This window comes from Plectropomus leopardus, chromosome 21 (genome assembly GCF_008729295.1).
Source record: "Plectropomus leopardus isolate mb chromosome 21, YSFRI_Pleo_2.0, whole genome shotgun sequence".
In the NCBI taxonomy this organism is placed as follows: Eukaryota; Metazoa; Chordata; class Actinopteri; order Perciformes; family Serranidae; genus Plectropomus; species Plectropomus leopardus.
The window spans coordinates 6,352,201-6,365,266 of NC_056483.1; the positions used below are offsets into that span (position 1 = coordinate 6,352,201).

The 13,066-nt window shown below is 38.7% G+C and overlaps 1 protein-coding gene across 5 annotated transcripts in view; it reads right to left on the reverse strand.

Annotated features, from left to right (window-relative positions):
• slc4a2b (solute carrier family 4 member 2b) overlaps nt 1-13,066 on the reverse strand; it is a 53,734-nt gene that overhangs the window by 16,281 nt on the left and 24,387 nt on the right. For all 5 annotated transcript variants that reach the window (XM_042510106.1, XM_042510105.1, XM_042510109.1 and 2 more), the window contains 4 exons: nt 5,691-5,859; nt 5,330-5,556; nt 3,170-3,294; nt 1,931-2,151 (listed from right to left, as the gene is read on the reverse strand). In XM_042510106.1, coding sequence (XP_042366040.1) covers nt 1,931-2,151; nt 3,170-3,294; nt 5,330-5,556; nt 5,691-5,859 — 742 coding nt within the window. The remainder of the gene's footprint in view (nt 1-1,930; nt 2,152-3,169; nt 3,295-5,329; nt 5,557-5,690; nt 5,860-13,066) is intronic.

The following is a 13,066-nucleotide window of genomic DNA, read 5'->3' on the forward strand; positions in this document are numbered from 1 at the left end:
GGAGAGAGACAGCGGATGGCACAGACATGACACTGCCAGTAGAAACTGTCCGATCAAGTTTTAGGAGTTCAAAGATCAGAAAAACTGTGAACTGCTCGTCTAAAAACAGGTAATAAGTGGGATTCCCTTTAAAAGTACCAATCACCTTACCTTGATCAGAGCTTGTATGTCCTATGAAGCAAACAGTGATGCTTTTATGGTTCTTCATCAATATTTTAACTCATGATGCAAAAACCAGGCAGTCATTGCAAGTTTAGAAAAAACAAATTTGTCCAAAATAATGACTTTTTCAGCTCATTCTATCTTAACTTCAACTTTTTCTGAGTGGATGTTGTCCATGATGTCGGAGTGAGGTTTGGCGTAGACCCTGGAGTAAAATGAGTCCTGACTTTGAAAGCAGCTCTTGAAGGAAGAGGCGGATTTGTGGTGGGCGTAGGGTTACCGCTGGCACCGCCGTCTGACTACGTGACGCCCTCAAACCGGAGCGTGCAACTTGTACAAGTTTTGACAAATTGGAAAAAGTTGCCATTACTTGACCGGCGCCTGACCCCGCTGAAACTATCAGAATGCATCAGTGAGCAGAGGTGTTAATTCGCTCAGGTCGGACAAAAGGGGAGGGACAGCGATCGAATAATTCCTGTTGTTGAGCGGCGGCCAGAGACAGAGACACTTTCCCAGGATGATTTACGATGGCGGGAAGCAGATAAAAGAAGACACAGAGAATAAGTGGTGATGAACATGTTGGGCGGCCGTCACTAAGCCGCATAATGCCCAAATATCTGGACAATATCAAGCCCATACCTCCGTCCACTGCCTCTTAATTTAGCCTTCAAGTCCACTTAACTCTTCCCCTCGTTTCATTCCACTAATGATTAAAGGTTGTGAACCGAGATCCAGGTTTCACAATTAGCCACCATGTTGGCTCGGGCCCGAGTCCAGGGGCCTCAGCTGACAGCGGGAACGGCTAATTTAATAATGTGAGCCTGTCTGCCACACTCTCTGATAAGCTGCTGCTCTCTGCTGAGGGGTCGGCTCCCTGACGTAAATCTCTCCGGCCCTGAACACAACCCCACGCTGGGGCCGGGGGCCGGGAACGTAACAGGGCAGCGGGGAGCCGACTGCAATGCAGAGGGGACAGAAATTGGGCCCCCGTCCTCGCCCCAATGTTTCTGGAGGAATCCGAGCATCAAAAAATCCAAGACTTCACTACTATTGTTGTCTAATCACACAATTCTGAGGTTATTCATTTATAAAAACCCCTTGAAACCTAGATCAGCATCAGTTTTCTTGTGCTGTGTTGAGATGTCTTTCACAAGCTATGTAACCCTTGAAACCATGACGTTTCAAGGTTTTCCATGACCATGGGAACCCTGCTTGTAAATGGTAACACATCAATCCAGCTGCAGCAGATAATTGTAATCCATGTGATGGACATTTCACATGCAAATAAGGTAAAAACACACTATCCCTGTTCCCTGTGTTTGTGCCATGACCTAACAGTGTTGTTTTTCTTTTTCTCTTTAAAGCATGCAGTCATTGATTTTTTTGTCTATAATGGAGTAGCAGGAACAAATTGTGAAACAAAGACATATTAGTTCTTTATGAACACAATTTTAACTGCAGACTGGATGATGGGTGATGATTCTCTGTGGGTTTCTTAACTACAAGCGACTCCTTGCACATACACTTAAAAGATATAAATCATATGATCCACTGTTAATATGAAAATAACAATATTGACCTATATTTCTTCATAGAACACTCCTGATAACTTTTATCATGCCATGAAACATACTTTAAAACATTTTATGGCTTAAAAACTACTTAAATCAAAGTCAACCTGTATCTTTCTCACCCACCTGGTGTACCAAAGACCTCTAAGCAAGTTTTAATATCAACATCAAATCTGAGATAATTCATCTGTACTCACTCTTGATGCCGTCCAGGTCAGCGGAGGCCAGCGTCTGAGCCTCGCTCTCGTCAGTAGGGATGCGCTGGTACTTGGCCTGCTCTGCGCCCGTCATGTTGCCTGTGCGGCGGCGCTCTTGCAGGTCGTAGCCGCGGCTGGCGGAGGACTGCCGGGCCAGCGGTGTGTGTTCAGGTGGCACTGATGGGGAAGAGGGGCTGGGAGTGTCGGGTGAGGCCGGCTTACTACATTAAAAGAAGAAAAACAATTCAAAATTGTTGCTCAGAAATCAAGAAGTGACATAAGAAGTTATTTTGTGGTTATTTTCCTTAAGTCAATTGATCACTTTTCCAAAGAACATATTTCATGTGTTGCTGTAAACATACACACCCAAAGAAAACTATTTTTACCACAATCATTTCTCCCCCACTGAATGTATTTTATTTGATAAGGACGACACAATTTAACATATAGTTCCAATACAAAGTCTGAAACGGATGTGTCTGGTCTCGTATTTCTTTTTTCCTTTAATACTTGGTGATACGGTTGTCACCAGAATAACATCTCCACACCTTGTTTGGACTGACTGGTTGGTGAACATTTTTTTATTTGTTACGGCTGTATGGTTGCACCTTTTGAAACCCTCAGCTAAAATCTAAATGCACAAAATATATGCAAAGGCACTTTAATGTGATGAGAAGAGATGCTCTGCCAAGACAAATAAGCTTAATAAACTCACCGTCCTTCAAATGTCAGTTGTCCAAAGCATTTTAAGACTGGAAAAAAACTTTTTTCACTCAGTTATTTCCTCCTTAAATCAATGTTTCATAAAACAAAATCCACTGATATTAGGTTGCTCTCCAATCGACTGAAAACAAGCAAAAGGTGTGTGTACACAGCTTTATCCCAGCCCAGATTCGACCTTCACGAAGTGAAACAGTAAATGTCAAAGACAGAGCCTGAGGCTGCTGAGGTGTGTTGTGTCGTCTATAGCGACAGGTGATATATGGCTCTCCGAGGAGAGGAATACTCGGGTCCGTCAGATCATGCCCAGCAGGCCCACTGGATGCCTGAGACATGGTAACGTACAGTGTGTTCCTCACTGGTCAATCAAATGTGCGCCTGAGCGGTCTCACCCAACCAAAACATCTTTTAGAACATTTCAACAACATGCAATCTTCACAGCAGGTAAAGCACGATTAGAAAATCTCTCGCACCACTTTTTGATTTGTTTTTTTAGTCAAAGAATTTAATGTGACTCACTCTGAGGAAGATGCATCCTCAGCATCTGCTTCGACACCAGAATGTGGTACGATATCCAGCTCACGGGCCGCGTGAGGGCTCTCTTTGTCACGTTTGGCCTCATGGTCTTCATCCGACACAAAGAACTGTGGGAGAAAAACAGATTGTCAGATTACTGCCTCCTGTATAAAACCAGCCAATATACCCAGAATTCATCCAAAGGTCATCAGAATCAGAAATATTTAAGCTTTTAACACCTGGATCCACATCAGTTTTCTTGGGACATCTTTCACTAGCATTTAAACCTTTGAAATGTTAGAAAATTAGTTTGATATTTTTCAAAAAACAGAAAAAACAGAATAAGTAAGAAATGTTCTGCAAATTGCAAAAAATTGAGATGATCTGAAAATTAGCTGGTGGAATTATAAGCTATATTATTATATTTTATTATATTATGTATTAAATTATGTTACAGAAAAAAGAAAAAAAAAAGTTTTAGTAAGGCATTTTCCTGTCTGTTTTTGTTCTTTTGTTTTTGTTTTCTTGCTTTACTTTTTTTTTGCTTATTTTGAAATCATTTTTCTGTAACTTTTTTACTAATTTCATGCAAATTTTTAGGCCAAGTCTTGTTTCTCGTTAGGTTGATCGTCGCCCTCTCCCCATGTTTTTGAAAGAAATCGAGCTATAGCAATGTAGACATGAAGTAAGTAGCTTGGTTCACACACTTTGCTGAGTCAAAGCCAATAAGAAATACAAAACTAAAGCAGATAGAACAGTTTTAAAAAAAACAAACTCATCTCATTATAGTCTATAAATTCTGTAACGGTGCAAATTTAAATCTTGCTTCATTTTGTGGAGCAATTTAAACATGAAACCCACTGATGAATGATTAAGACAATAATGAAATATTCATGGAGGAAAATATGGTAATGCTACGACAGTGAGTGAGCAGGTTGAGTATCAGAACGTGTTGACTCGTAAAGCAGCACATTCCTGAACGCTCACTCACTCACATCTTAATGCAAATCCTGTCTGACATGAAAGGTCGCTGTGATCCCCAAACACCCAGACAAGATGTCCAATATCATGAATTATCAACCGACAACATTTTTTCCTTCCACACACTGAAATCTGATCCTAAATCACAGTTTTTTAAATAAAAAATAACAATATGCTTAAACACTTTGTAAAACATGAGCAAATTCGTACAGAGAATAGATATCATGAAAAAACTGCCAACTTTCTGACATTTGTCAATGGCTAATGTGACACTATTCGTTATAGATCAATTCTTCTCCACTCTAAAACATCACTTGCCATTAGCTGGCAGTTTTAGTGAAGGACAGTATTTTATAGTGGCGAAGAAAAAACATATCTAGGTGTACAAATACTTCAGAGTTTATTAATAAATTCTGTGGTATCAGACTGATGCATTTCCAATACTGATGTCAGTATAAGAACAAATCTACCGTTTTATTTCTGAGTATGAACTTTTTCTCGTTTATACTATGGTCACATCCTAAAGAAAAAAAAAGATGAATATTCATTTTCATATATTCATGCGTTTTGTAATCAAAATATTACGTTTTTCACAAGCTGTAACTCAGTTATACCTAGTATTAAATTTAAAATATTTTTGCCTACTTCCCCATATATGTTTATCAAAATGCCTTAATGAAGTCTGGAGGATTCTTCCAAAAAAAATGTGTATTTTTGTGAATCAATTAGTCGATGTATAGATTGCAGAGAGATTGACTTGCAGCTTTTTTTTGTTTAACATAAGAATAAACTTGACATTTTGGGGTTTTTGGATTGTCAGATTGTGAGATTTTTTTTTTTTAATCCAGGACTCAAATGACAAAAGCAGGATAAATATGTTAGTTTGGGCGAAAATTTTCAACATTTTTTTTAGTTTTATCCACAACTTATTAAGACTTAAATTTTGTATAAATTAATGATTGACTTGAAACTCTAGTTTTTGTACAAACATGTAAAGAAAAACAATAAAAGCCTCCCAAAATATACTGTCTGATACATGATTACAATTTTTTCTCCAAACTACAAAGTGAAAACTAAATATCTCAACTGAAATCAAAACAAATGACTGTTTTAACGCAGCAGTCAGTCCCTATATATCCCTCATATATTCACGAAAAGATTAGTATCAAGTGGAATGATTACCTCCACATCTTTGACTCTCTCCGACTCAGATGGGACAGAAGTTGTCTCCGTTGCCTCCTCCTCCTCTTCCTCCTCATCCTCTCCCTCCTCTATGGGGCCACTGCTGGGAGCATGGCTGCTCTTGTGATCTTTGTCCTTCCTCCTTTTCTTGCCGCCCTTCTTCCTGCGTCCCTCGGAGGGCAGTTTGGACAGAGGTCGGTGGATGTGGTGAGAGGAGTGACGGTGGTCTGGGGAGAAGATAAAGCAGAGATACACAAATATGAGCCACTTCAATACTGAAATTAAAGTTTTCCCTTTTACATTTCTAATCTTGGTAAATGTTGAAATGCATTAAACAACAAGGAGACCACTGTGTGCTTACATTCGATGTCCTCCTCATGGTAGTTGTGGTGCTGGTCATCAGGTATGGCCGCAGCGGGACTGAGGATCTGCTGGAAGCGCTGGACCCCCAAAGCTTTGTTCAAGTCCCCATCGTCCTCCTCTTCAGGGCGCGTAGTCCCATGTAGTGATGAGGCAGCAGGAGCCTCAGGCTGCAACACAACAAATACATTAAAGAAACTAAAATTAAATAAAAATAATAAATAGGTCAACTGATACGAATTTTGTAAATCCAAAGTGTTCACTTTATTTAGGCAATGGAAAGAAAAAGTTAAAGCTAAAAAATGCTGACAAATAATAAAACCATAAATCAGTACAATAATCTGAATTTAATCAAAATTAAAAAAATATTTTCATACTGATTGTGTTCACGATAAAAGTTAACTGCTAGTCATAGCTTCAGCAGTGTTTTTTTTCAAGATTTTTCCAAAGATATATATATATTTTTTTTTGTCATTCAGAAGTAGTAAACAAAGTCTATGTTTTAGCTCTGTCTCAATTCCCTGTTACAATCTAATTGTGTACAGTGTATACCTATCTCTATATTATACCGTTATTGCGGGTAATATATATGAGCAATCAACACACTAAACTGTTTCATACCAACAAGAAATGATGCAACATAAGTGGCTTGCAATCTAACTGCAACTATGTCATGCTACTGTAAATTAACCCTGAAGAGACAGCAAAATGTGTTTCTATTAAATCAATATTTATTTTTGTCTTATGGGGTTTTTCTGGACTGTTTCCTCAACGGTTTCAATAGTTTTAATAGTACTTTTTTTTTTTTTTTTTTTTAAAGACAGCCCTTCCATCTGGTATTGCATACTTTATCTTTTTAGTATCAGTACATACTGCAGCTGCCCTTACAAAGTATGTAGTGTTGCATGCAGAACACAACTTTGCCCCTTAAAATTTGACCATCCTGCTCGTATATCTGTTGCATACTTTGTAGATTCTATTGTAATATATTCATGACAGTAAATTAAAATGCATTTCTCTGTCGTTTTCAAAGTTTGGTCCTTTTGTTCACTTACTAGTCCCTATTCCTATTATTACTATCCATTCGACTGGCCATCAGTCATTTGTACACGCTGTCATCTGTTACTGCAGCTTCTGACAGCTGTCAAAATGAGCTGTCAACAAGCTGTCGTCTGTTCGTAGCTCTCTCTATGAGACATATCTTCCGCTGAACAGATGATTGTGGCTCAGAGTAAGAAAAGCATGCTGGCTTGCATACTGCAAAATCCGACCGGGACCTTGTGGTATATTTGGCATTCTGCATTTAACATATTGCGGACTGGGATATAGTAAATCTTTTTTTTGGCATACTAAATAATATGTTAATGTGGGTATTTGTACGCAGAGCATGCATTTGCCTTTCATGTAAATTAACACTAGAGGGAGTTCTGGTCCTGGTAATTCAGCACAGTCAGCCCATCGCATGAGGAGTCCTCTGTCTCATGCATACCTTCCTAAAAATTTGCCTTAAATTGAAAACAATAGCCATGTGCTTTGATCAGTTCCTTATTTTCCACGCTGTGGTGTGACAGGGATCATGTGAGTGATAAGAGATCTGTTTTCTTGCAGCAGGATGCCGTGCCCTGCTGCGCCCTGCTCTGCCGGTGGGATGTTGTGATAAGGATTGGCTGCGAGTCGATCTACTCTGGCTAACAGGATTGTGCTGTAGTCACCTCACGGCAGAGTAAATGTTGCCATGACTACCGCGCAGGTGCCTCAGACCCTGCGGCGGACCCTTCCTGTGGCAAAACTCAGGGGCCACACGTCATCTGATGCTCCCACTGATGGTTCTCAGGGCACCCAACATGTCAATCATATATTAAGTTTTCTCCAGGGCTGCAGGGAGCAACAGAGAGCACGTGATGCCTCCTCTCCCACCTGCAGCTACTGTGCACTTTTGAATCAGACTTTTTTTCAGTGCATGCACAGCAGACTGCTGAAAGAGTCCACAAATCACAGCAGTAATTATCATGCTGTACATGTTTTGCAGGGAACAAATCCCAATCTCTTAAAAAATATATATATATATTAAAAATATATATATTTTATGACAGGCAACCACACATCGCTGTCCAAATAATCATTAGCAAATGAACTCATAATAAAAAATATCCTTAACAAAATGCCAATATTATTATTGCCATTTTTGTATTATGGTATACTGCAGCTCTGCATGTGATTTTTGTCGTACCTCAGCAGAACAGGAGTCACAGACGTGTTCAGCTAACCAATATCTTTGTTATATTATACCTGTCAGATAGCCCATGTGAATTATGATTAATCATCAATCACTTATGTTGTGCTGCATTTGTCATGTCATGTAGACAGCAGTAGCTTTCATTTACTAAATAGTCATATAATATATAATGTGCAGCTATACTTGCTTTTCATAAATAATATGATATAGTAGGATAATATATGGTAAGTTTTCATATTTGGATTTTTTTGGGGGAAGGGGGCAGAACTGTTCCTTTGTTTTTACCATTTTATTTTTTATTTATCTATTTCTTTATGTGTGTATTTATTTATTAATGAGCACAAAAAGAAAGAGAAAGAAAAAAGAAATTAAGGCAGAGACAGGCAACATACAATAAAACAAACAAGCAAATTATCAATATCAATCAATATAATCAATCATATCAATGTTTTAGATATGCAAATCGGTTGGGGTCCCCTGCTTTATATTAAATAACATGACATGGAAGTCTGTTTGTTTACAATACCTTTAAGTACATTTTACTGATGATGCTTTTGTAATTAAGTAACATTTTGAATACAGAAATTTTACTTGTGACAACTTTTTTTTAACACGTTGGGCGCATCAAATCCATCAAGACAAGAAAATGTGACCAGGAAACTCATGAGTTCATCCTGAATTTATCCTACTTATAGCTCTACAGATGTTCATAAATTAAGGCATGTCCGCAGAAAGTGTGAAGAACTGATTCCCATGACCCACATAACCGCGCAGAGTTTTACTCTGACCCGTTTTTACATGCCACACACAGGTGACAGAAGCAGAAAGCCCTGCGCTGAACTGTGGACAGGCTGAGACTTATGAGTAAAAAGAAAAAGACAGGTCAGCCTGTTCGGCACACATTCAATATTGACCCAAGGTTCAAATCCTCATATAGCTTTTTTTCCCTGACAGATCAACAAGAGTTTCAAAAAAAGGACCGAACAAACTATACGTTCACCTCCGTGACCTCCAGAACAAACTGACAAAGACAATTCAGCACTTTGAAGCACAAATAACACTTGGCAGAGCAGATTCCTCAAGGTCTACATGGAAAATGTGGCTCTTTAAACTACAAATTTTGAGTTAAAAAATAGTATAATGGAGTGGCACAAACACGAAAAACAGTTTTTGCTTCAAAAGTTTCATTAAAACATCAAAAAAATGGAAAGACAAGCTCTTAATTTCTGCATCCACGAGGTGAATAGAAAAAAAAACAAAACTACCAGAGACCAACATGAAACTTATCCTGTTTACTACTTACTCTGAGGCAATTATTTTTATTATTACAGGTTTTCAGAAATGTTATGTGTGATTATCTAATTAAAAATGCCCTCATTTACAGACATTGTCACAAGAACAATGTGAACATTAGATGAAAAAAGGTTAGAAATTCCTGTTTCATTTTCTTAATATATTAGAGTCAAAAGCCTTAATGGAGATAATTTTAGATATCTATTTCTGTAACTCCATAAATCAGAAAATACTGTTAATAGCTCAGTTTTTGTCTAATTAAATCTGTGCTTTTTGCATACATTTCCTGAGCAGAAACCTTATGGAAAAAATAAACACCTAAATGTGTATTTTGGACAGTTTCTTTCCACTAGTCTGAAAGAAGACGTTATGTAAGCAAAATCGCCCAAAATCTTAAAATCGACCTATGCATGAAAAAAACGAAATTTTCATCTAAGGTGTCTCACCTTAATTAGATAACCAATCCAAAACACGTATCCTATCCAGATGTGCGTTGCTACACTGTCCCGCAGTTTATTTTTACAGAGCTCTCATTCATATCATGGTTTCACAGTAAATCCCTAGAGGTGGGAGAGATGTGTGAGGGATTCTCAAAGAGGTGAGAGAATTTTCCACAACCGAAACCATGTGCGAAAACAAGCCGAGTGAAGCTGAGTAAAAACAACACTGACCAGACAATGAAAGAAAACTTTCAGGGACTTACCTCGCTCATGGCAACGTGAGCTTAATTGCAATCACAGTTTTGGTGGCGACGAGTGTCACAGCCCTCCAATATGACAAAACTGGAGCTTTGACCCTCTACACCTCTGTTAAGAACTACAAGCAGGAGACATCTCTCTCTCCCTTTGCTTATCAAAGCCTCGTGATACCCTAATCAGAGCCCTATCGGCCAACCTGCCACCTTCACCAGTCTGCCCATTGTGCCAGGACAGAATAAACAAGACTCTCGCTTTGAGGACAAACGCAGCCTGAAAGGACAAGCTGTGTTTAAACAGCCAGGAACAAAAAACGCTTGTTGACATTCATCTCCACATTTTAACTTTGACTTTTGAAGCCTAAATATTGACCAAGGTGCTCTTAGTTAGTGCACCTTGAAGGGCAAAGTAAATGCATAGGAACTAAGCATCTTACAGTTGTCAAAAGGATGTATTTTTGAAGGCTAATATTGACAGAAGACACGTTAAGTAAGAGACTGGAATTATATGAGATTAAAATGGTGTGTGTGCCAGAAAGGTGGACACCACTAATGACTACTTCCTACATGATAAATGACTGAAAAAACATACTTGCGGTAAATCACTTGACCGTTGAACCCAAACACTAAACGAAGCAATTTGTCAACCAAATAGAAAGATTCCACCATCTTTAGCCAGTCAGTTTGAGTCTTCATGCTAAAATCCATTCGTGCAGGCATGTTGGTGCCTTTCAGTAAGAGAATACTCATCATTTTTGATAACAGCTTCACTAATATTGCAAACAATAACATCCCAATAAAACAAAAAAATAAGAAATTATGTTTATTCACGGGAACTGGCAGGCCAGGAAGCTTGTTCACTGCACTTATCCAAAGACAGCAAATACTGAAAATCCATTTTACCACATTTTCATAAAAAATTCAGACCATATGGCCTGCACAAGCCAAAAGAAATATTATAAGGCACAAAAGAATTGAGAAAAAGAAACAAAAGTAATATCATCCTTTTGCCTTTTTGCTTAAACTGATTGAAATTAATGCCAATTTCAGTCCTACGGCAATATCTGCACCGTAACTGTGTTTGTTGGCGGACTAAGGCTGACAAATTTATTTATACCAGCTCATTTTATGAGCCTTGCAGCTGGCAAGATAAAAGGATTATGACTACAGCATTGATGGTGTGTGTGTGTGCACGTATGTTTCTGTGTGTGCACGAACAGATTATTAAAGGTGTAGTATGCAGGGCTTGGCGCTTAGTGTTTGTCACCACAACACTCAAATTTGGCCCTTCTTCTCTTTACTGCTTGTATGTACGCCGCAAACTATTACTGTAGGAAATTACATTTCTTGTTATGAAATAACGATACTTTACAAAGCTATATTTGCAGGGGTTTTGGCAATGTGCCTGTAATTTTCAGAGCTTCCTCTTGGATGCGAGCTGCTTATGGTCTGCTACCTTTCTATAAAGTCCCAACCTCACCTGTGCATGCTGTTTTTTTTTTTTAGATGGGGGCTACACGTCCACAATCATCGTGAGCATTGCAAAATGAGAAGAAAATCCAGGCTAGCTCTGTGCACATAATTTTTCGCGATTTTACCTTTATACAGATCGGCAAGGCCGCAATAAGAAGCAATATTCCTGCCTGGAACAGGCAGTGTGAAAGGGGCTACTGTGTTATTGCATTTGGCAATCGTGACTTATTACTTTAAGGAAATGTCCATAAAAAAGCGATGCAAGCAGCTCTGTGGAGCTAACATGTTCACAATGACAATGCTAACTTAGTGATTTTTTTTTTGTGTGTGTGTTCGCAGGTTTAATGTTTAACATGTTTGTTATTTTAATTCAGTATTATAGCATGCTTGCATTTTCAAAATGGCATGAAACACAAAGTATAGCTGAGGCTAATGGGAAAGTCAGCTTTGCAGGAACTTTGTCATGAACAATTTAACATTTTCCTCATAATGTCACTATAAAGTCATCATGAGGCGGACATGGATCCAACAGTTGTTGAGATATTTCAGTTTGGATCAAAGTGGTGGAAAAGTTTAACACATATGACTCATACTGTATGCAGCAGGCATATTTGCCACAGCATACTGCAGGAAAAATAACAAAATAATGTAATGCTCTTTCCTTTTAGCTTATATTAATCAAAATTTAGAGTATGAAAGAATAAATAATAAGCTAGTGAAAGAGTAAATCTTGTGAGTCATTTTTTAAAAAGTAATTTTATGTGCAGTGGCTGTGTTGTATAAGGAAGTGGACACTCGGCTGTATGTGTAGGCTGCAGAGCAGATTATCTGTGTCGTGAGGTAGGCTCAAATCCCACACAGTCAGCATTCGAGGGGGAAAGGGGGAGATGGGCTGCGGATGTTGCCGTGATCATGACGCGCCGTGTGGCAGATGAGTCACTGCATTCCTACATATCTTAACATGAGTCTGCAACAAGATCCGGGCACACATTATGAGTTTCTGATTATTCTGTGACAACGTGTGAGTTGTGACCTAGTTTCGTCCTCGGCCAATTTTGCATTACGCAAAACACTGATTTTCACAACCTCCCTGTTACGTCATAAATTATGTTTGAACTGCTTGAAATCAAATACAAATGTTTACGTCACATATCCAATCTAATCAAGAGATCCTCAAGCCAGTCTGAGACCAGAAAATATATCTGCACTTCATTTGTTTTTGCTTCCTCTCTGGTGATACCCTCTGATTATATTTGTATTGGGAATCGGGCCTTTAGCAGGCATAAGCTTTATCATTACATATTGCAAACAAGGTTTTCAGTAGCCAAACAGAAAGAGATCATTCGCCTCAGTTTTATCTTAGACAAAGATTTCCAACTGATAAACTCTGTTGGGCGAGGGGGATTCTGCAGAAACTGGTAGATGCACGTCACAGGAAGTCCACAGGGTTAATAAAACTTGGTAGGGAGGAGTGGGTGTAAACCGCACTGTCAAAGGTCTGACAGCTCACTGAGTCACTGATACTGTTGCAATATAATGTTAAAGCTTGAATACTAATTGACATGTCACGGCCTCTCTTAGCAACTTGTCAGACCCACTTGCGCTTTTTTATTTTGGGATTTGTTTTAGTGACAGTGAAAGAAAGTCCTGCAAACTGGAGCAGTTTTGAAGAAAATGTAAA